The following is a 21,835-nucleotide window of genomic DNA, read 5'->3' as shown; positions in this document are numbered from 1 at the left end:
AGGCCTCACAAGAAATTCCGCCTGCTACAAGGAAAGGAGGGGGCCCCAAAGGTGCAAGAAAATGAGACGCAGCAGCCGCAGCCGCCCCTGCCCGCCTGGTCCAAAGGCGCACGGCGGGCCAGAGCAGCGTGGCGTTCGATGTACATGCGTCAAGGCACAGCGGCGGGGCATGGGTTGGCCCAGTGCACACCGCCGCGTGCTGGGGGACGGCCGGGTGGAAAGCGCCGCCATAATAAGCTCGGTGCATGAGCAGGGGTGCCTGGGATCGGAGTGGCCGACAGTGCGCCAAGCCTAGCGACAGGGAAGCTGGGGGGCGCCCGCATAGAGCTGGGGCCCCGCCAGCCAGATGTAATGCAGCCGCTTTGCATACCGTTGCAACGGCAAGTTCGCACGCGCCCCGCCCCATTCGGCCACGCGACGGCCCGGGGCGCGCTTCGCGGCTGCTGACCGCTCATAGGCGCGGGCATGCCCCTCGCTCGGGCGGCGCATCCACTGGCCTGATGCCCACTGACAGTCGCGTCAATCACAGCCGCCTGCTGACCAGGCGCAACCACATGGACCAGAGGTGGCCCGCCCCGCCGCGCCCGCACCCACCAAAAACAGAGCGCTCAAAGGTCAGCGGGGGCAGGTGGTTTGATGGCACACCGCGGCCGGCAGCGCGCAGGGCGCCGCGGCACACAGTGGGTGCGCCTCGCGCTGTGGGGTCAGCGCACAGCACGTGCGCACGCTCCCCACCTGGGCCTGCAGCGGCAATGGGCCCGACGCGGCAATTAGCCCGGCTGCAGTCCCAGGCTGGGCGTGCGCAAGCGCGTGCGTGCGCATCGATTCCAAAAGGACACATTCACAACGCAAAGGGGAGCAGGCTTTGGCTACATACAACAGCAAGGCTGGCGTCTGGCAAGTGAGGGTCGGGATAAGCATCTGCTGGCGCTGTCCAGACGCGGTGCCGCGGGGCACGGCGCGACCGGGCGCCCGCGGGCGGGCGCGGGACCATCCACGCGCCCGGTCTACTGCAAATGGGTTCAGTCGTTCACACACAAACACACACAAACGAACGTGGACGCGCACAAGACGGCAACGGCAACGGCCGGGCGCTCGCAAGCCGCAGTCTCTGTTTGAAGCAGCCTTGTGTTCTCGTGGGTCTAGTCCAGTCTTGATAGACCGGGAAGCCGGCGTGTGGTCTGGGTTCTGATCCGGGGCCCGCGGCCGCGGGGGCGGGGATTCTAACGGCGGGCACTGGGCGCGCCCTCCCTTGCCGCGCGCCCCCAGGCGACGCCGCATAGGGTCTGGTGTACATGAAAAGGCGGGCCTGCCGGATGACGTCAGCACGCGTGGGGTGCAGGGGCTGGCCGTGCGCCACCGCCGCGGCGTGCAAGAGCGCGGGCGTGCGGGGGCGATGGGGCCGCGCGGCCGAAGGCCAAGAGTGAGGGGCCGTCCCGGAAACAAGGGCGCGCGGCGCCAACGCGCGCGTGCGCGCCCGGCAGGGGAGGCAGGAATTGCGGCGCGCGCAGGGTGAGTCGCAGCTCATGGTCCCATCCCATGCAACGGGGCCGGCCCATGAGCCACTGAGCCTGCGCATGCAAAGTAAACAGAGGGGAAGGCAGATGGGGACCGCCGGGCCCCCACAGGGCCGCGGCAAGAGCCCCGGCGCGCCGGGCCGGCGCGCGGCGCCCGCGGGGGGCGCGCGCTGCTTCCGCTCGCCGCTGTCTTTCAGCGTCGGAAAATAAGAGGCGATATGGGGGGGGCTGGATTGGTTGGGAAAAGGCACCTCGTAGAGAGAGAGGGGAACGAAAGCTCGTGCCCTTGCGGGCACTGCGGCCTTGCGCCGTGCGCGCGGGGGCCTCTGGGCGGCTGCAATCTGCGCGCGCCCAGGGGGCCGCGCCTTGGAACGATGGGCGTCGCGGCGCACTGGCGTGTGCCGTGTCAGCCTTGGCCTACATTCAGGCTAGGAGTGTGAGGCTGCGCTGCCCAAGCGCTAGGCAGGGGCTGTGGCGCAGAATGCTGCATGGCGGCCTTCACTTCTGCTGCTGGCCACCGCTGCGGGTGCACTGCTTGTGGTGCTTGGGCGGGGGCCGAGGCACCTGCGGGACAGGGCGTGCGCCGGCGCGGCCGATAGGCGTGAGAGCAGTGCACCCGAAAGCTGGAGCAGGAGCGGCGCCGCGAGCGCTAAAAGCAGCATGCCTGCACGATTGCAAACGCACTGACGGCGAGGTGCGACCGCAGCGGCGTGTAGGGCGGTGCACACAAGGGTAGCGCACCTGCAGCGCCGCGGCCTTGGCGCCGGTCTTGCCGACGAGGCGCTCCTGCTCCTGCTGCTGGGAGTACCACTGCGCGTGCGCCCACGCGCACGTGGCGCAGCACGGGGCAGGCAATAAGGGGGTTCGTTAGGACTGCCACAACAATCGAGCAGGTGCAGGCTCGCTTGGGGCACTGCATCAGGGGGGAGAGTGCAATCACCGCGACGCGCCCAGGCAGGGTGGCGCCGGGGACGCCCTGGCGAGCGGCCTACGTGCGGCCGCCATTCCCTCAGGGCAGGGAGGTTTTTGGCCGGCGCGGGGCTGACCTGGCGCTTCTTGTTGAGGCGGTCCAGGTGCATGCGCTGCGCCTGGTCCTTGAAATACCTGGATGGTGAGGGGGGAGCAAGGGGGTCCAGGAGAGGGGTGTTAGCTGTGATCATGCGTACTACATGCAAAGCGAGCCGTAAAGCTTATGTGTCGCGCTGTGACTGGCGCGCTCGTGCGGCGCCGCCGCTGCAAACGGCCCGGCGGTGACGCGGCCGGGCCCGACCCACGGGGCTGCTGTAGGCGTGGCCCAGCGCCGCCCCAGCCGGCCATGCTGCACCGCCCCGGGCTCCCAGCCCCGCGCGCTCGCCGCCGCGCATGTCCTCACGTGGCGGCGGGGATCGCGATCGGGCGGGACGAGCTGGCCGTGCTCGCGCTGGTGCGCGAGGCGCCGCCCATGCTGAAGACGGAGGACGATGGCGACCACGCCGCCGAGATGCCCTCGAGCAGGCTCAGCTCCTCGTCGTCCAGGGCCCCCTCGTCATCGCTGTCGCCCGCCTCGTACTCGTCGCCCTCCTCGTCCTCAAACTCGTCTTCGTCCTCGGTGGCGCCCGCGGCGGTGCGGGCCGTGGCGGCGGCATGCGCCATGAGGTCAGACAGCAGCGAGTGCTGCCGAGCCAGCGAGCCTGGCGCACCCTTGCATGGAGACTCGGGTTCCGATGCACGGAACCCCACAATCACCGCGGGAGGCCCGCATCCGAAGGAATGGGCATGGTGATGGCCGCTCAGAGCGGCCGCATGTCTAGACAGGGGTGCATGCATGTTGGCCAACGCTTCATAAAGGGCGATCTACACAACCGTGTGGGGCTCCGAGGGGCCCTGGCGGTCTCTGCTGCTCGCGCCGCAACGCGCTGGATAAGGGCTCACGGGCGCAAATAGGCGGCAACTGGAGCCCTTTTTGTGAAAACACCTTACGAGCGAGGAAAGACGTATAGCAGTCGCGTCGCGGGAACAAATTGTGCTCTTGCAGCCGTGGCGCGTTTCGGATTAGTAGATCCTCGCTGCGAGAGCGGGTGCCAACCATGCCTGCAAAACAGGAGCTAAGGCATTCATATCTAGTGCGCGACAGGGGCGCAGCCAGCCACAGGAGGCCGCTGAGCGTGCGCGAAGCACATGCTGACTGCTGGATCACCATCCAGCGTGCTGGGAGTGGCCGCACACTGGATGCCTCGGTTGCCGCTCGCACCGGCTACTTACGCGAGGTACTGTGCCATACATCCATTACCAACGTGAGCAGCAGCCAGCTTGAGCAACACTCCTGCAGTTCAGCAGTGTTGCGAAGCGCCCAAGCCGGGCAGGCGCAACAATCCTTCAAACCAGGAAGCTCAACGACCGGAGCCGATCCGACACACCTGCATACCACGCGCCGTCAACAGCTGACATCATACCAGACACACGCACAAGAAATTGTTTGATGCAAGGCATGGCAGGGCAGCTGTGGGAGGAAGATTACGAGCACTTGCGCACAGGCGCACAACAACCGTCGCCGGCAACACCCATGAACCACAGGGCTGCGACCGAAGGTGGCTGCAGGCGGGCAAATTCTTATCAGCATATTACGGCTCCCTACTCCGACACCACAGCAGGGGCGTCAATCCTCGTCCTCTCTCACGTCGCGGCCGCCGCCATCGACGATCTGCATCCATGCGATGCGCACGATCATCGCAAACCAGTAGGCGTGCAGGCACAGCAGCAGCAGCAACGCGCCGCAGAAGCCCCACCACATGGGCGGCCGCCCGTCCAGCACGAGCGGTAGCTCAAACAGTGCGCCGCGGATCACTGTCAGCGGAAGCACCAACAGCCTCAGCACACCCCAGGAAACCGCGAAGCCCGCGAAAGCAGCTGTGGCGGCGTTTTCGCGCTTTGTGTAGTTGCAAGCTTTTGCCACCTCCAGGAAGACGTCTGTGGCGTCATGCAGGGCCATCACCAGGCAGCCGACGCGCCAGAACCTGCGCAGGCAGCATGTGCACGTGTGCGTGCAGATGCGTGTGTGTGTGTGTGTGCGCATGTGTGGTGTGTGTGTGCGCGGGTGTGCGGTTTGGTGGATGGGCGTGCATGCATGGGTGAACATGAAAGAGTAAGTGGGTACTTTTTTACTTGGGTATAGGTGTGTACATTTGAAAGCTGAGAAAGGTGAGTGCATTTTGGGGGGCAGTGCGGCGGGCATGTGAGCGGCGCTTGACGCTGGGGACGCCTCTGAGAATGCAAGCAACGAAACGGGACGAAACAGATTGCCAGATGGGGCCATGCACCCGCCTGGCATACGAGGGCACAGCAACACGTCGCGCGATTGCACAATCCACCCTGTGCCTGCAGCACACCTGAGCCGCAGCGACGCGCCAACCAGCCCGACAGTGATGATGTGGTGGGCGAACATGGCGGGGAAGTCTTTCCTTCGCACTTCCCAGAAAATTATCATGTACACGCTTGACAGGTAGAATGCCAATTCGGCATTGTACAGTACACGCATAGGCCAGCTAGCAGCCACATGAGGGTGGGGGGGCAATAATCCAGGGTGAGGCGCACATGGCATAGGGGGCCTTCAGAACAATGCGGTGACGAGCATGAGGAGTATGGAGCGGCAAGCAAGTGCCAATTGCAGAAGAGAAGTGCGCGGGGGAATGACCCGGCCAGCACCCCCCACAATCACGCGCCAGTACAGCAGGCCTGCAAGGGCTGACAGATGTATTCTTTGCTAAGAACGCAGGGCCCCTCACGTAAATTCGTGGTTTGGCCATCCCTGCCAATATTGCTGCGTGTCTTGTAGCCAGGGCTGGCGCCAGATGGCGGCGTAACCCATGCCCGTCAACATAGTGTAGCAGAGCAACTGCAAGTGTGGGGATATGTGTGCGTGTGTATGTGTGTGTGCGCGTGTTGTGCTGCGGCCTGCATGTATAACAATGAATGTCATTTGTCAGGTGCCTCCGTTCTATCGTGGCACAACGCCTGGTGCTGCTTCAGGCAAAGGCGCAAGCAGCCAGCATGTGGGCGGCGCCAGCTGCGCACCTTCCACAGCGACTCGCAGAGTTTCTCGACCTTAGCATCGAGGGCCAGATGTTTTTCTCGTCCGGGCTTGCTCCCCGCTGACAAAACAATCGGGCGCAGCAGGCGCCTTGACAGCGGCTGATGGAGAGGGAGGGAGGGTGTGACGAGCTGACGAGCTCGCTTGCGTACCTCCAGCCATGACTGCTGGGGCAAAGCCAAAGCTCCTCAGCTGTACGGGCGTTAGTTTTAATCACTGTGCTTGAAAACATCACCCGGCTTCCACCCCATAACCCCGTCAACAACCCACGGACCCCTCTCACCTCGAAGACGGCTTGGTGCAGCAGCCATCGAAGCACCGGCAAGGCCACCGCCAGGCCTGGGAGCGTGCGTGCGTATGTGCGCCACCAGAGTATGTTATGCCATCAGCAGAGCTACATTATTGTGCGTATCTTTGCCGAGCCGCAGCCCTCACATGGCCCTTCTACAGGACCACAGCAGCCGAGCGCGCCGGCCAACACACCAAGGAGCAGGCCCGCATGGACTTCGGCGCCAAGCAGGCCGCCATCCACCAGCAGGCTCATTGCAATATCTCGAGTTTTTACAACTGTGATAAGTGCTGCATCGTCTGCGGCCAGATCATCGCCAGGAGAGATCTGAAAAGTGGCCCGCGCCTCAAACGGCTGACATCCTTGTGCGTGTTCGTGTTGTTTGGAATTCTTGATACAGCATTGTTTGTTCCTTGTGAAATCCTTACGTCTTGGGAAAAGAGATCTCCGTGGTTCCTTCGTGTCACCCAGGCTGCGCACGCCAGGCACATCCTAAGCCCAGTCGCCGAACAGCGCCTCTTTTTGAGCTGAGTTTACCTGACAGCTGTCGACACCATCTACGGCCAGGGCGAAAATTGCGGCGACGAGCGCTGCACTGCGCGGCCAAGCGCGCATCCGTCGGCAAGGCCGCAACACAGCAAGCCGTCAGGGCAACCTTTTGCAACTAGGCAATCCACAAAAATTCTTCCAACACAGTAACAGCGATTGCTGCAGCACCAGCAGACGCTGCAGCGTCTGCGCCAGCAACAGCGACTGAAGCAGCGCAGCCGCAGCAGCAGCCGGCATGGCACCACGGATCCGGCTGCCGGGCATCCCCTACCTGATCGGCCGCACCAACCAGGCGCTGCGCGACCACTACCGTCGTCAGATGGCGGCTGCCTACGAGGGGGACCGCGCGCTGTACAAAGCCATGGTCACCGATCAGTCGCTGCCATTCGGCGTGCGCCAGCAGATCCAGCGGCTCTTTGAGACAGAGGTGCCGCGGGACAGCGCGCAGACGCGGCTGCGCAACCGTTGCGCGCTGACGGGGCGACCGCGGGGGGTTTTCTCATACTTCCGGATGTCGCGGCATATGTTCCGCCAGCTCGCCAGCGAGGGCATGCTGCCTGGCATCAACAAGTCCTCTTGGTGACCCGCACGCCCTGCCGGGCGCCTGCGCACAGGCTGGTGCGGATGCTTGATAGGTAGGTGCTTCTTGGTGTGTTTGAATGACCCTGCCCGTGACTTTTCAGTGTTGCCGCAATGCCTCATTCATTTAGTGGGATCTCAAGTTCAACAGATTGCTAGCTTGTAATCCGCTCAAAACACGACGCGAGACGCTGAGCTTTGCAGGACGACGTGAAGCTGGTGCGCCCCTCCTGCCTGGTGCTAGTGGGGCTGCAGGTGTCTGCTGTCAACTGTGATGCGTGCCATAGCCACAGCAGGTGCACCCAACAGCAGTCAGCAAGTATTCATAATCACATAAAAGGCATCCAGTATGATGGAAGCGTTACCAAGCACAGAGGGTCGTACCATACTTGGCAAACTCCGACAAAGCTTGACAACGCACTCAGGCGGATGGAATCCAGGGGAGAGGGTGGACAAGGCTGGCTGACAAATATCTGTTTCAAGCATTCCTGAACCAGCACGTGGTATGCACGCCAGAATGCGCATTGCGTCCGCTCCAGGAGCAACAGTGCATCAAAGCGCCCGCAGCACACCGTCTCCACAGCAGGGACGGACCGCGCCTCACCACTGCCAGCCTATATTACCGAACTCAACTAAAAATACCGCAAATATGTCACTAAGACATATACAGGCCACAATATTCCCTTCTACACAGCCTTTGGAGAGGCGGGGGTCCAAGGGTTCAAGGAGTGATCGAACACAGCGCTCCCGGAAAACGTCCCCTGCTCCCTTCCGCTTTAACATTCACGAAGCCTCCTTCAGCCGCACTTCCACCACCCCACACTCAGCAGCAGAGATGGCCCTCGCTCAGCGCAGCCTCGCGGCCAAGACCGCCAGCCGGCCCTCTCTGAAGGTGTGTTAGATTAAGCGAAGGTCATTCTGCCACCAAGATCTTGGGTGCAGCTCTCTCAGGCTGCGAACCGGGCGGGCTTCGCTACCATGCTCGCTGGGAGCGCTCTGGGCGTCTTGTGGGCTGCGATTCGGGGAACAAAGGGATATCAGAGGTAGAAAGCGTTCAGTGCGCTTGCCAGGAGCACTTCTGGGCAGTTGGCGAAACAGAGAGCGACACCAGCACAGGGCGATCGGCGGCGCCCCATCAGCTGATCTTGCGCGGTATGTGCGCCATCTTTGCGCCTTGCACAGGTGGCGGCCACCTCCCGCCGGTCGGTGGTGGTGCGCGCTGACGGCGGCTTCATCGGCTCCACCACCAACATCGTGAGCGATCTGCGCTGGAGCTGGCTGCTTCCGGCAGCTGAGGGGTCTATGGGCCAACACCTGGTGTCAGCAGATCGGGCACGCTGAGCAGCACGTGTTGGCACCATCAGCGACGTCATGCTGCTGCACGAACATGGCAGCAGCCACCGGATGCATGGGGTGCCAGGAGTTGGGGAGCCGCGGCCGCCGATGGGTGAAGACATAAGCGTCTTGGATTCATTTTCCGCCCGGGTCACATGACGTCGCGTCCTGCCACGCCACGCCCCGCCTTAACCCGCGCAGATCATGGTGGCCTCCACCGGCCTCACCCTGGCCGCCGGCCGCTTCGGCCTGGCGCCCACCGTGAAGCAGGGCACCACCGCGGGCCTCAAGCTGGTGAACCGCGGCAACTCCGCCGGCATCATCAGCAACGACCCCGCGGGTGAGGAGGGAGGGGCGCCGACACGCCTCACGAGGCAGGAATGGCGGGCAACTGCATGTGCTGCCTGCACGACAGCTGAGATGGGACGCCTCCAAAGTGCGCCGCGCCCCACAGAAATGCTGTGCGGTGGCCAACCTCTGCTGGCTCACACCCCCCAAACATCACTCCTGCAGGCTTCACCGTTGTGGACACCCTGGCGCTCGGCGCCCTGGGCCACGTGCTCGGCGTGGGCATCACCCTGGGCCTGCGCGCCACCGGCAACATCTAGATCTGTAATCTCCACTCATCCACCTCCCCTTTTGGACCCTGGTTCGCACCTTGCCTTGCAGCTGCCCATGTCCGACCCTTCCAATGGCTTGCTAGTCGGATGTGCCAGCGCTTGGCGGCACCGTCGCCGGGGCACAGCAGCGGCGTGCGCCGCCCCCAGCAGCTTGTGAGAGCGAGCGTGTAATCGAGAGCACCCTGGCGGTTGCAAGGCCCTGGATCCCGAAGCTGTGCTTGCTTACACTACAAATATACAAGTGTCACCGATCATATCTGCATATACAGCGGCCATCACCTGCAGCACAACTGTTATCTAGGCTCAGCAAACTGCAAAACGTGTGCAAGCATCGCGAGATGCAGGATTGCTACACCAAAGACACGCAGCATCACAGGCACGCCACCGCAAAACGTGGATTCTGAAGCAAACAACTCACCAAACTCTGTCACACAGCTATGTGGTAAGCGTTGACGCCACTGGATGTGAGTCCATCAAACGGCTCTAGTCCAAACACGTGACGAGCACGTCCACAAGCAGCTAGCTGCATTTGAGAGGAACCCATTACTCTGAGACCAACAAAACTCAGGATTGCGCCCACTGATGGTGCTTAGCAACAGTGGGTGCGTGGGCCACCAGTATGCTTGTGTTTTTCAGTCTGCTGCTGCTTGACACATTGCATCACATTGCAGGCATCAGCGCTTGCGCGTTGCGGTCACGATGGTCTGGCTCAGTGTGGTATTCCCTGGGCCTCCCCAACAGCTCGCGATAGGTGTTGCTGCGCCACCATTGGCAGCTTTTGATAGAAGTGGGTATCACACGCCATCCAGTGGCACAGCCTCCGCCGCCCCAACCACCGCAGCCTGGGGCCCACGCACATTGGCTGTCAACCAATCGCCATCGCGGGTTTGGCAGGTTCCATCGCACGCTCAGAGCAGGCGCCCGCCTCCGCGCTCAAAACCGCTGCAAACCACTCGTGCGCGGCGGCGCCTGCCGCTGTGATGCGCTGGCTGGGATCCTTTTCCAGCATTGCGCATATGAGCCGCCTGGCGTGCGGTGAGATGTGCGCCCAGGCGTCCCGCAGGAACATGGGGCTGCCGCTGACAATGCCGTCACACAGCCTGGCGGGTTGGAGATCGAGAACGGCGCACGCGCACATACGGCAGGGCCGTCGGGGTCGGGGGGTGCAAGTTGTTGTGCATCGTGCTGCGGCACCCGCGGGGGAGTGCATGTTTGCCAGTTTATGTGCTTTGTGATGACGTAGCAGAGACAATTCATGCACAACGTGCACGCAGGGTTGCCCAGCACAACAAAGCTCAGGTGGCAAGCACGCTCACTCTTCTGCGCTCATGCCATGGAACGCGTCTGTGTCGCCGGCCCAGAATGGGAAGGAGCCGCTCAGCAGATGGAACAGCATAATACCGGCCGCCCTGTCCACACATGTGTGCGTGTGCAGTCTTGATGTGTGAATTGTGTGTCCGTCCATATGTATGTGAATTGTGAATCGTGAACTAGATGATGACAAGCTGGGCTGGCAGCAAACATTGCGCCAAGGTTATGGAAGAGTGATCCATGGAAGCTGCTCTGTACGCAGTGCCGTGTGCAGTGCGCCACGCAGCATCTGTTTTGACGCCACGTTCCTTGCAAGGCACTGGCAGGTGGATCCCTCTGGAATGCCGCACCAGACGTCCGAGTGCGTGCCAAAGCAGCTCCGGAAGCACTCGGGCGCGAGGTACGCTGGGGTCCCGCTCACAGACTGTACAAAGGAAGGACGGCGTTGTTTGCGGTGAGGGCGGTAATGGAGGGCAGCACCGAGAGATTGCTCAGCAGTGCAGATAACGTGCCTGCAGAGACAAAGCGCGGGTGGCCCAAAAGCAGCATGAATTCAGGGCACTCAGTGAACCCATCTCACTCCTCGTGTGTCAGGCACAGTAAAAATGCAGACTTACCACAGTGGGGAGGCATGCGCCGGGCTCGGCCCATCGGCAGCAGCCGAAGTCGACAGCACAGACGTTTATGGGGCCCTTTGGTGCAGACGGGTCGAGCATGTGAGCTATTGATGGGTAGAGGTTACGAAGCACAAAATTGTTGGGTTTCACGTCGCCTGTGGCGATTGGGGCGGTTTGTGGAAGTTTGAGGGAAAGGGTTGCACCGACGCGAGGCTGGCCGTCAACTGCACTGCTAGGACCGGCGAGGGCAGCAGGGGCTCTGCAATCTGCAGCATCGTCATGGCCAATGTGATGTGGCCTGGCTGCCAAATGAAGCTACTCGCATCCGACGGTCTGTCCGCAGAAAAAGTTATCATGCTCTTGCAGACAGGCCCCTGAACTGTGCCCACGCACGCGCCGACCCCTTGCCGGCATTGTCATTAACAGGATCACCCACCATAGCAGATTCCCCTGCGGTGTGCGTTTTCCAGGAAGCGCAGCACACCCAGCATAATGGTCGCCGCCTCGCGCTCCCCGACGCGGCCGCCGCTCACCGCCTGCAGGCTGGCCACATCGCCGCCGCTGCAGAGCTCCTGAACGATATAGATGCTGTCTGTGTCCTACAGTTTGTGTGCATGTCAGGTTGTGGACTCAGCAATGGTGATCCCAGCAATGCTGTGGTGCCACGGCGAGGTATGTGTGTGTGTGTGTGTGTGTGTGTGTGTGTGTGTGTGTGTCATTTCTGGAACCATAACACTCACAGCTTGCTGGTCAGCACCACGCACGTGCACTGCACAGTGCTGATGCTACGCCAGCTGTGCTCAATGACACAATATATGGTTGACCGCTGCCAGAATCTGAGCATCCTTGCTCCGCAAGTCTGCGGGGGACAGGCAGCGATGACAACCACGCACCTCATACACCGCAAAGAGCTGCACGACGTCACTGCGTTGCTGAAGCTTCCGGCAAAATTCCACCTGCTGCCAAACACCCAGGGGGTGGGAGCTCGTAAGTTGCAAGATCTCTTGCTCTGGCTGTCGTGCGTCAAGCCGCTGCTGGCGCCACAGACTCCCTGTAAATATCTTGCCGCAGCATGCCTATTGCCAGTGACCCGGAAGCCAAGCCTGCAGCTCCTGCACCCGAGGGAAAACGTGTACCGCCCTCCCCCCGCAACCCACTTGCCTCTTGGTGGATGTCCTCCCTCCTGTCACGGCCGCACTTTGACAGCACCTTGACCGCGCGCCGCTGCCCGCTCGCGCGCTCCGTTGCAGCGCGCACCTCGCCAAATGTGCCGCGTCCGAGAAGCTCCCCCATCTCGTAGGCCGCGTCAAAGCTGCCCTGATTTTGCCTGTAATCAAGCTCCTGCTTCTGCTGCTTCTGCTGCTTCTGCTGCTTCTGCTGCTGCTGCTGCTGCTGCTGCTGCTGCTGCTGCTGCTGCTGCTGCTGCGGTAGCACCGAGATGAGCGCTGCCGGCAGCACCTGCACGTGGATGTGGTCTCCATGGCACAGTGGCTGCTGCAGCGCCGCTGGCAGCGGCGGCGGCAGAACGGGCGGCAGCAGGCGCGAGGCGCTGGCCGGCAGCCTCAGCTGCTCCAGCAGCAACGCTGTCGGTGTGGTCGCGAATTTGTCGTGCGCGGGGCTGGTGCTTTCTGTGCCGCAGTCGCCTTCTGTCAGCCCGGGGGTCCAATCGACCGTCGCCGATGCGGCCTGGGTGATGATGTTGCTGCGCACGTCCATGATAGGCGGCTGCAGCGTCGGGAAGGTCACAGAGGTGTAGACTCGGTTGGCGTCACTGGCTGCAGCGCTGGAGCAGATAGCTGCCTGGCTGGATGCAGGCGGCGCTGAATCCAGCCGTGGCGAGGCTACCGGTGTCATGGCACGAGGGCTCGGCATACGGGTGGTGAAAGACGGCGTGCGGCTGCCCAGGCCACAGGAAGCGGCCCGGGAGCTCGCCGCCGCCAGCGTGGGCCCCATGCTAGGGAGGGTCTGGTGTGTGCGGTGGCCAAGCCTGGGGCAGGATGGCCAAATGTGCAGTCCTGTTCAGGTTCAGGGGGTGATGTTGCACAATACTCTATGGTGATGTATCATATGTCGTTGAGCCCTAAGTTCTGCGCGCGGGCATGCCTCCTGTGGCACGTCCCAACTGCTTCAGACTTCGTTGTCCGTTGAGTACAGTGAAGATTGAGAAGATTGATCACTATAACCAAAAGATGTAAGAATCCAATTCGCACGTGCGTACTTTGGGCTTGCAGGCTGCACTCGGCCTATCGCAGCAAGTGCCCCCCGGAAAGGAGCAGCTCGACACCTGCTCGAGCTTACTGCACCCAAGTTGATCAAGCAAGAACTTTCCAAGGTATTCAAGGAACCTCCGCTAGCATCGTCGCCAGCCCCGACAGCAAAACCTCTGGGTGGAAGGTGCATGCATGGAAGCAAACAGCACCTGTTGCATGTGGTGTGGGTTGGGACCCGTGTCAGCCTGCTGCACGCTTGTTCATGCAGCGCCTGTGCGTGCTGCTCAAAAGGGACAACTCAGCTTGCCCCAACGAGCTCAGCGGTGTAGAAGCAGGGGGTAACTCTGCCCACTGTTGGCGGCGCTGCAGCAGCTCAAGCTTAGGGATGGGGCTGCAGCACACAACGTTAAAAGCATCACGAGTGTCTCAAAAAGTGCTGTTGGGGCGCACCCCATCCCGAGGGCGTAAGTTGCAGGTGAAACACTTGCCAGGTGTTGCGACTGAGCGACCGAGACTTGACGTGGCAGGTTCTGCAGCACAGCGCTTTACTGGAGTGGTGTGAGGAGCATGCAGTGCGAGCTGGCGGCCGAGGCCGCCGCAATGGGCCCGAGCGCTCTTTGGAATGGAAGGGCGCTGCAATACAGGAATGGTACAACAACGCTCAGGAGCGCGTCGTGGCCCGCTGCGATACAAGCGGTCTGGCGTCGTGCGTGCCGCGCCCCGCTCCCCCCGTTACGCACGCCTCACTGCAACAGCGATCGCACACAAGCGCAACAAAGCAGGAACAACGGCGCCGCGCAAACCACCCTCGTTGCCACCCCTCACATGCGCGCGGGTGCCGCGAAAGGCGGGCGCGCGTCACCGCTCCTCGCGGCTGGCTATGGTGCTGAAGTAGGCCTCGTACAGCGCCTCGTTGGCGCGCGCCACCGCCCGCGCAACCTCACGGAACTCCTCCAGCCGCCGCTGCTCGCGCTTGCTCAGCACGGGCGCGTGGCGCCACACCACCTTGGCCGCCGCCGCCAGCAGCAGCGCCGCCGCGAGCGCCGCCGCGACCAGCGGCGCGAATGCGGGCTCGACCCACGCGTCGCGCAGCAGCAGCCGCTGCGCGGCGTCGCTCGCGCAGGCGCCGCCGGGCGCGCCCGGCTCGCAGAGCGCGCCCGCCGCGCGGATAGCCAAAAGCGTCGCCAGCGCGGCAAGCGCGCCCAGGGTGGCCACGCTGAGGCCGAGGCCGCGCAGCGTGCGAGCGGTGTTGGCCTCCCTGTTAGCCGCATCAGTCACCTCAACCTCTGATATGCGTGAGATGACGCGGTCGCAATCGGCGCGCAGCTGCCGCAAGTTTTTCTGAACCGTCTGGTCGATCGTCTGTCATTTGTATGTGGAATTGTGTGTGGAATTGCGGGTGTGCGTATATGTGTGTGCGCGTGCGTGCGTAGCAGTGTTGGCGGGACCTTTGCAGCTATGAACTGGCGGTCACGTGGCAGGTCGGAGGCGTGCACAGGAACCAAGTGAGCACACCGGCACAGCAATCCACAGTGATCCACCCCAAGGGCGTATCAAGGGAACCCCCTGCACGCGCAGGCCGGGAGGCATCCGACGTGGTATGAAGGGGCGGGTGCGGCGCGCCCACCTTGTCGATGGTTTTGCAGACGTCCTCAATGGCGTTGGCTGCACAGGCAAGGCGGTACAGGAAGGGCACGTCCCGCGCCAGCGTCCGTCACAGCAATGAGGGGTCCGGGTTGGGGATTGCACACGGAGCCAAAGCAGGTCAGGGCGCTTTCGTGGCCCCCTGATCATGGCCCAAAGCAAACAGGTTGCGAGGGCTGAACCGGCGGCGGCTACGGATTTCATTTGCAATCAATAGCGGGCCTTGGGGCGCTGCGCGCGGCTCTGCTGGCCGCCCAACGTCGCGGCCCGCGCGCGGCAGCCACGCGCTCACGTATGGTGCATGGCAGGTCGTCGTCGTGCGGCAGGTAGAACGTGGGCAGGTTGAACGCGTGGCTGTTGCGGATGCGAGTCGCCAGGTTCTGGCGGCGGGATAGGGCAGGAGACGCGGGCAGAGTGGATGACTGGGGGCGATGATGGCTGCAGGGGCTGATGGGTCAGCGCCAAACGCCGCAAACTCATTCTATTGCGCATTGCATCTATTGCCCGGCACACAGTGATGCGATCGGCGAAGCGATTGTAGGCGGCGCCCCCGCCCCAGCCCGCGCTCAGCCCCCCGGCCTGCGACCCTCCCGCAGGCAGGTGCGCAGCCGTGCATGCCCTGACCTGCGTGATCTGGATCAGCACGCGCTGCCGGTCCGATTCAGACTCCACCTCGTCCGCCTTTGACCTGGCCAGGTGGCATGTGCGTGTACAGTGGGGGCGAGAGGGGTCCGTCTCAACAGAGGAAGAAGGGGTCCAAGAGCAGGCACATGCAGTTGAAGCCTGAAGCAATGCTGACAGTGCGCTAGTGGCCCGTCAGCCGCCGCCTTGAGCATAACATGCATCACGGGCTCGCCGCTGCTCCCAAGCCGCCCTTATCCTGCCGCCCCACCATCACCGGGCATTGCAGTCCCTATTGACGCGCCTCCGCTTCATGCAGCAGTCACACCATTCAGCACGGCCCCCGCCAACAGTTGCGACCAAAGGCCTGGCAGCCCATGCCGTCACCACTGGCCGCGGGCCCCTCACATGAAGTAATGAATCTTCTCAACATGCGATCCCTGGTTGAGCCGCTCCACCAGCCCGAGCACGCGGCGGCAGGTGGCCTGGCCTGCAGGGGTGTGTGTGTGTGTGCGTGTGAGTGTGTGTGTGTGTGTGCGTGTGTGTGCGTGTGTGTTTGTGTGTGCGTGCCTACGTGCGTGTGTCAATGTGTTGGGAAACATCGGGGTAGGGGGGCATGGAACGGATGGGCGGGAGAAGGGGCTTTGCCGCCACGCGAGGGTGTGCAGGGCTTTGCAGGATGGTGCTTAGAGGCTGGCAAATGATATCTTTTACAAGAAGGCAAAAGAAGAGATGCCGGCCACGCCGGAATGCCTCCACAAAAGAAGCGGGAGCACAGCCATGTACTAAGGATGTAGACACAACCTTGGACTGATATGTAACACAATGTAAATTATTATGTGTGCATGTGTGCGGGCATACTTCTACATGCACACACTCTCTCTCCCTTTCACACAACCCCACACGCACGCAAGTACACACGAGATAACGCACACGTTTACAAGCCGCACCTATGGGGTCCAGGAAAACCAGGATCAGGTCAACGTGGTCTGCCAGCCAGCAGATGGAGTCCTGGGGGCAACACAGGGCGTTGGGGGGAGGGGATTGGGTATCGCATCAGAGACGGGTGGCCGTCCAAGGACTTCGATCTTGCTCGACCAGCAGGCAGGCAGGCAGGCAGGCAGGCGGGCAGGCAGGCAGGCAGGCAGGCGGGCAGGCAGGCAGGCAGCAGTTGTGCAGTGTCCGCGGGGCGGGGCGCCATCCCCCCACCTCCACTGGGAAAGGGTACTTCATGTCTCCGTCCACGAGGCCGGGGCTGTCCACAAAGTCAACGCACGCGAAGGACCGCTCCAGGCTGGTGGACACCTCCGTGAACAGGTTGGGCTGGGCAGGGAATTGTTTTTTTTTGGGGGGGGGAGGGAGGGCAGCGGGAAGGGCAGCGGCGAGGGCAGCAGTGTAAGAAGGTCCAGACAGCAAGGCCCGCTGTTTTCGCGTCGGAAGTGCACGCACGTGTGGCAAGGGCAGACACGCCACGTGCTCCTGCGACGCTGAGGAAGGAGCCTGGCGTGAGCCCGCGCTCAAACGCCGTGCGCTTCAAGCACAGCCTGTCCAGGCCCGAAGAAAGTCGCGGCGGCCAACCCAACAAGTGGCCCGCCCCGTGCCGTGCACCCCTCTGTCCCTGAAACGGGAAATCTGCATCATCACAGACGGGCAAGCACCCCAACGCCCCCTGCCGCGCACCAAGAGGCCCTCAAACGCCGCAAAGTCCGCGAGGTGGTCAAAGTAGCGCACTGTGGCGTCGCCCGTCAGCGTCTCACGCCGCCTGGTGGGGGTGGGGAAGGGGGAGGGGGTGCTGGGTGTGGTGCGGCGCCTCGCAACAGGGTGCGCAGCGCTGCATGCGCGGCGGGCTCCTTTGTCGGGCGGTCATGGCAGACCAGCTTCTCTCCACGCAGACACGGGGCGGGCGGTTTTGGGGGGCCGGGCATTCTGGGCTCACCTGCCACTGGTGCAAAAGATGAAGCCCCTGCCAATGGGAGGTGGGGGGGATTCGTTTGATTGTTAGCGTGTGCGACATGTGTAGATTGTATGTGTGTGTGTGTGTGACTGTGCGTCACTGTGTGTGTCTCTGTGTGTGTCTGTGTGTGTAGATGTGTAGATGTAGATGCGAATATGTGTGCATGCTCTCGCGAGCAAGAGCATTTGCGTGCAAGTAAAGGGGTCAGCACGTGCACAACAGCATGAAGGGGGAAGGCATGTTGCTCACACGGCCATGCATTAACACTGCAGGAACGCACCTCGTTTCGATGGCTACGCCCGTCTTGCACACGCGCTCTCCTATGTACCTGCAAGTAGGGGCACGTGAGCATGCGCGAGTGTATGCATGCGTGCGTGTGTGTGTGTGTGTGTGTGTGTGTGTATGTGTGTGTGGTGTGTGTGTGTGTGTGTGTGTGTGATTGGGGGGCCCCAGGGAGGACGCGGGCATGCACAAGGCAGCGCGCTCGAGGGTGCCACCACATGGCATCACTCATGTAACTGCAAACATAGGCTCACCAGTTGATAAAGGAGGACTTGCCTGGGCGGGCAGGGGCATGTGGGGGGGGGGGTGGGTGCGAGCCAGCAACTTGCTTGCTTGTTGTTATGCGTGCTCAGGGACGGCGTGCATTACGCCATGCCGCCCCAGCTGCATCCACCACAATGTTGCAAACGGTGCGCAAGGTGTCATTCCACACAGAGCTCTGTGCCGAACGGCTGCATTCGCGGGTGCACCAGCACCACCGCCACTGCACTATCCTTGCTGCTCACAGGGCCCAGCATCACGCGCTGCGGCCCGTGCTCGTCGCGCCACGCCAGCCGCAGCCCACCCGCGCTGTGGTTGCCGATGATCATGACAGACATCTTCTTGCGGGGCTTGCGGATCTCCTTGCCCAGCCCGAGCGCCGGGTGGTTGGCAATGGACAGCAGCCCGATGCCGCCCGCGGCGGCCTTGCCGTCGCCGCCCGCATTGAGGCCCGACTCATACAAAGAGGTGATCTGTCGGGCAAGAGGTGGGCCGGCGCAGTGTTGAAGTGTGCAAGCTGCTGCTGGGAGGCTGTCTTGGAGCGGGCTCTTACAATCTGCGCTCGTTGGCGGCACACCCTGTTGGCCATCGCAGCCAACTGCATGGAAACCGCCCCCTGGAGGCGCCGCCTGGAAGCACCATTGCAGCTCTCTGTACGCTGCGGGGCAGGAAAAGGCTTACCTGCTTGAGCACCTTCTGTGATGCATCTGCCAGCTGCTCTGACGCCATCGCTGGCAATTGCACCTTGTGCGCCGCAGCAGCAGCGCGGCACTCGCAACGCAATCACACCCGAGCACTTGCTGCTCTGCAGCCCGAGTCCTCTCAGACACCTCTGAGCTCCTGAGCCACTCGTAAGCGACAAAAAGTAGTGGGAAATATGATCAAATGATCCACCGCGGTCCGCGAGTTGATCGATGCAAGGCCGAACACAAATGAATAATTCAAATCAAGAAATATGTGAGTCGCCTGAGAAGGTGCTTGGTGGTTGCTTTCGAGGCAACAGGACACCAGCACGAGTGTTTAGACCAAAAAGACGGCATCAGATGCCTCATCATTCGGCTGCTATCAAGTGTTAGTCTAGTACCTTATAGGATATACGTCGAGCGCCTGACAGAAGAGATCATTTCACACCACCGAGCGGTCTGGGGCCAACAAGGCCGCTTACAACATCTGTGTGGGAAGCTTATTTGCTCAAGATTCATAGGCGCTCGCTCACTTTGCGGTGCGAACCGTGCTGTGCGCTCGCAGCAAGAGTCGACGCTAGCCCGCGCCCTTTCTGTCACAACGTCGATTCCTGAGCTTGACAAGGCTACGTGATCGTAGCTGGTAACGTGGAGCGCGGCGAGGCCTCTGCCGCCGAGCGACGTGGACTCCGGCACTGCTGTGCGCGCGCCGTGGGCCGCCTGCCGCCCGCTGCGCCCACCTAGATTCGCACCGCCGCGCGCCCGGCGCCAGGCACGGTCATGGCGTTCACGCAGACCAATGGTCTGGGGTTTCAGACCCAGGACGGCATGCTGACCGCCAACGACGGCACTGCAGCGGGCCTGACGGCGGCATTTCATGACTTTGGCACTAGCCAGAACGACGCATATCTGCAGTTCACCGACTTTGGCCATGTGAGTGCAGTTGATGACATGTGGCTGTGCCATGCGGGTGATGCATTGACAGAGGGGCCCGCGAGCAGGTTGCATGCGTCTTTCTGGGGTGGCGGCCTGACGTTCACAGTGCGTGGACAGGGCCCACACGGGCTTGGCTGGATTGCAGTCGTGAGGGCGGCAGCTTCAAACTCCCACGCGCTGAGCACGCGCCCCTCCATGTCACCACACCTGCCACAGGGCGCATCGCAGAGCAGCCTCGCATGGACCGACGGCCTCGGAGCTGCGCCGCAGCGGCAGCCGCAGGTGGGCGGCGGGCTCAGGCGCTTTGGCGCCCCTGCGGCAGCAGTGGTGTGTATGCCAGTCCCCATGTTTAGTTTGCCGCAGGCTTAGAATAGCAGTGGGTGGGACAATGGCAGCCGACGGCTGCGTCTCCCATCATGATGCTCCCTGCAGGTCCCTGGCGCTGGCTACAGCATTGATGGGCTGACGCCCTCACTCAATCAGGTGACAGCTGGCAACTGCCCAAGCAGGGCGTGCTACAGTGATGCCCCCGTCACTTGGCAGTTAAACGGTACAAGTGGATAAACCTATCACACACAGCTCACCCTATAATCCGCACCTCTGTCACCATGCATCCCTGCCATCATGTGGCATGTTGCAGCTGCGCTTTGACGAGGGATTTGACGACGCATCGAGCGCCCAGACGCCCGAGCAGCTGCCGGAGTGGGCGTGCGCGTGAGTGCAGAGGAGGGCGCAGGAGTGGGGAAACCAGCGGATCCCTTGTTGCCAGCGGCGGCGGCGGCAAGGGGTTGCGGCAGTGGCGGCAGCAGGCGTGGTCTCGGGCGTCACACGGTCGTGATTGCCTGGTGCATCGTCGTCGTCGCGCCCATGCAGGAGCCGCGCCCCTGCCGTCCAATCCCACTGCCCTGTTCCTGCCGCCCTCCTCCAGGTACTGCGGCATCCACAACCCGGCCAGCGTCGTCAAGTGCGTCTCTACTGGCAAGGTGCGACGTACGCGTGCACACGCTCGACGGCCGCATCACCTTTACCGCGCCTTCATACGCAGGTCTTGCTCAATACGCCCTCGCCTGCCCCTTGCAGCCCGGGCCTCCTCTCAGCCCTGCCCCTCGTTTTGCGATCCGCCTGTCTCCCACGCCAACCCCGCAGTGGTTCTGCAACGGTCGCATGGGCGCCAGCGGCTCCTGTATCGTGGTCCACTTGGTGAGTTTGGGCCGGGACGCCTACTCTCGCCCCTGTTGCATTGCCCCTGTTGCATCGAGAGTGGCAAAGCATCTGGGCCTATCGCACTGCATCAACGACATGCCGGAAGCGCAGCACAAGTGCCCATGTGCCTGGCGGCACGGCCGTGTCCAGCTACTCGTACGCCTTTTGGCCGGCATCCCTCCACCCCTTCGCCTCCCGCCCAACCCTTTTAAACGCCCTATTGCCAGGTTCGGTCGCGCTGCCGCGAGGTGCAGCTGCACAGGGACAGCCCCCTGGGGGACGCCGTGCTGGAGTGCTACAACAGCGGCGCCCGCAACATTTTTGTGCTGGGCTTTGTGCCAGTGCGCAGCGACAACACGGTGCGTGCGCACACGCGTACGCGCAGGAATCTTGTTCGGCGGGCACATCGCAGCAGAGCCCGGCATGGGCGCATCGCCCAGTGGCTCCACTGTTTGCAGGCATATTGTCTCACCACTGCTTGTTCCCTTTCACGGCCTCTGTTGCGGCTGCTTTGTGGTTGGTTGGCACCCTGCTCAGCCGTCACAGTCGCGCCCAGCCGGTGCCCCATCGCCGCTGCCGCCGCCGCCGCCGCCCGCGACCCGCGACCCGCGCGCTCGCACGCCCGCCGCTCGCACCCGCGCGCAGGTGGTGCTGCTGGCGCGCGACACGCCGCCCAACGCGCCGGCCGTGAAGGACCTGGGGGTGGACATGTCCCAGTGGCAGCCCATCGTGGAGGACCGCATGTTTGTCCCCTGGCTGGTCAAGCCGCCCGGCGACGACGAGCGGCTCCGCGCGCGGCGGCTCACGCCGGCGCAGATTGGTGCGCGGCGCGGCTCGGGGCTGCCCGCTCCTGGGCGGGCTGGGGCGTGGGGCGCGCCTGCGCCGCCGCGGCCGGCTGTTGAGCATGCGTGTGTTTGCTGTTGAGCATATGCGTGGCTGCTTGAGCCTTTATGCCTCCCCTGCCTCCCCTGCCAAATACTCCCGGGAATGTGCAAATCACTTACGTGCGCGCGCACGCTCACACACATACACACAACTCACACACACATCACACACAACCACACCTTGTTTTGCTTTCCCTCACACACACACGCCGCACCCGCACCGCCCCCCCCCCCCAGGCGCCCTGGAGGAGCTGTGGAAGGCGCGGCCAGAGGC

The 21,835-nt window shown here is 62.8% G+C and overlaps 7 protein-coding genes across 7 annotated transcripts; 3 read left to right on the top strand and 4 right to left on the bottom strand.

Annotated features, from left to right (window-relative positions):
• Positions 1-2,015: 2,015 nt before the first annotated feature.
• On the bottom strand, positions 2,016-3,149 carry MNEG_4415 (hypothetical protein; the record flags this gene model as incomplete). The annotated part of the gene is made up of 4 exons (XM_014047115.1): positions 2,016-2,081; positions 2,259-2,327; positions 2,564-2,621; positions 2,890-3,149. 4 exons carry the CDS (start codon positions 3,147-3,149, stop codon positions 2,016-2,018), a joined length of 453 nt encoding a protein of 150 aa, XP_013902569.1.
• Positions 3,150-4,152: 1,003 nt separating this feature from the next.
• Positions 4,153-4,938, bottom strand: MNEG_4414 (putative LAG1 longevity assurance; the record flags this gene model as incomplete). Its single annotated transcript, XM_014047114.1, has 2 exons — positions 4,153-4,510; positions 4,883-4,938. 2 exons carry the CDS (start codon positions 4,936-4,938, stop codon positions 4,153-4,155), a joined length of 414 nt encoding a protein of 137 aa, XP_013902568.1.
• Positions 4,939-6,656: 1,718 nt separating this feature from the next.
• On the top strand, positions 6,657-7,004 carry MNEG_4413 (hypothetical protein; the record flags this gene model as incomplete). Its single annotated transcript, XM_014047113.1, has 1 exon — positions 6,657-7,004. One exon carries the CDS (start codon positions 6,657-6,659, stop codon positions 7,002-7,004), a length of 348 nt encoding a protein of 115 aa, XP_013902567.1.
• Positions 7,005-7,835: 831 nt separating this feature from the next.
• Positions 7,836-8,943, top strand: MNEG_4412 (Photosystem I reaction center subunit psaK, chloroplastic; the record flags this gene model as incomplete). The annotated part of the gene is made up of 4 exons (XM_014047112.1): positions 7,836-7,892; positions 8,183-8,254; positions 8,537-8,675; positions 8,849-8,943. 4 exons carry the CDS (start codon positions 7,836-7,838, stop codon positions 8,941-8,943), a joined length of 363 nt encoding a protein of 120 aa, XP_013902566.1.
• Positions 8,944-11,311: 2,368 nt separating this feature from the next.
• Positions 11,312-12,737, bottom strand: MNEG_4411 (hypothetical protein; the record flags this gene model as incomplete). The annotated part of the gene is made up of 3 exons (XM_014047111.1): positions 11,312-11,482; positions 11,777-11,892; positions 12,041-12,737. The coding sequence occupies 3 exons, from the start codon at positions 12,735-12,737 to the stop codon at positions 11,312-11,314; spliced, it is 984 nt and encodes a 327-aa protein (XP_013902565.1).
• A 1,214-nt stretch (positions 12,738-13,951) lies between these two features.
• Positions 13,952-18,584, bottom strand: MNEG_4410 (hypothetical protein; the record flags this gene model as incomplete). Its single annotated transcript, XM_014047110.1, has 13 exons — positions 13,952-14,455; positions 14,721-14,758; positions 15,030-15,117; positions 15,362-15,425; positions 15,767-15,848; positions 16,309-16,369; positions 16,568-16,681; positions 17,039-17,120; positions 17,295-17,321; positions 17,593-17,640; positions 17,849-17,870; positions 18,160-18,328; positions 18,537-18,584. The coding sequence occupies 13 exons, from the start codon at positions 18,582-18,584 to the stop codon at positions 13,952-13,954; spliced, it is 1,347 nt and encodes a 448-aa protein (XP_013902564.1).
• Positions 18,585-19,318: 734 nt separating this feature from the next.
• MNEG_4409 (putative Regulator of nonsense transcripts 1) lies at positions 19,319-21,601 on the top strand (the record flags this gene model as incomplete). The annotated part of the gene is made up of 8 exons (XM_014047109.1): positions 19,319-19,471; positions 19,691-19,756; positions 19,907-19,957; positions 20,115-20,188; positions 20,403-20,457; positions 20,621-20,674; positions 20,905-21,036; positions 21,323-21,601. The coding sequence occupies 8 exons, from the start codon at positions 19,319-19,321 to the stop codon at positions 21,599-21,601; spliced, it is 864 nt and encodes a 287-aa protein (XP_013902563.1).
• Between the last annotated feature and the right edge of the window lie 234 nt (positions 21,602-21,835).

This window comes from Monoraphidium neglectum, assembly GCF_000611645.1.
Source record: "Monoraphidium neglectum strain SAG 48.87 unplaced genomic scaffold scaffold00611, whole genome shotgun sequence".
In the NCBI taxonomy this organism is placed as follows: Eukaryota; Viridiplantae; Chlorophyta; class Chlorophyceae; order Sphaeropleales; family Selenastraceae; genus Monoraphidium; species Monoraphidium neglectum.
This window is presented reverse-complemented; position numbering and strand designations above follow the sequence as displayed.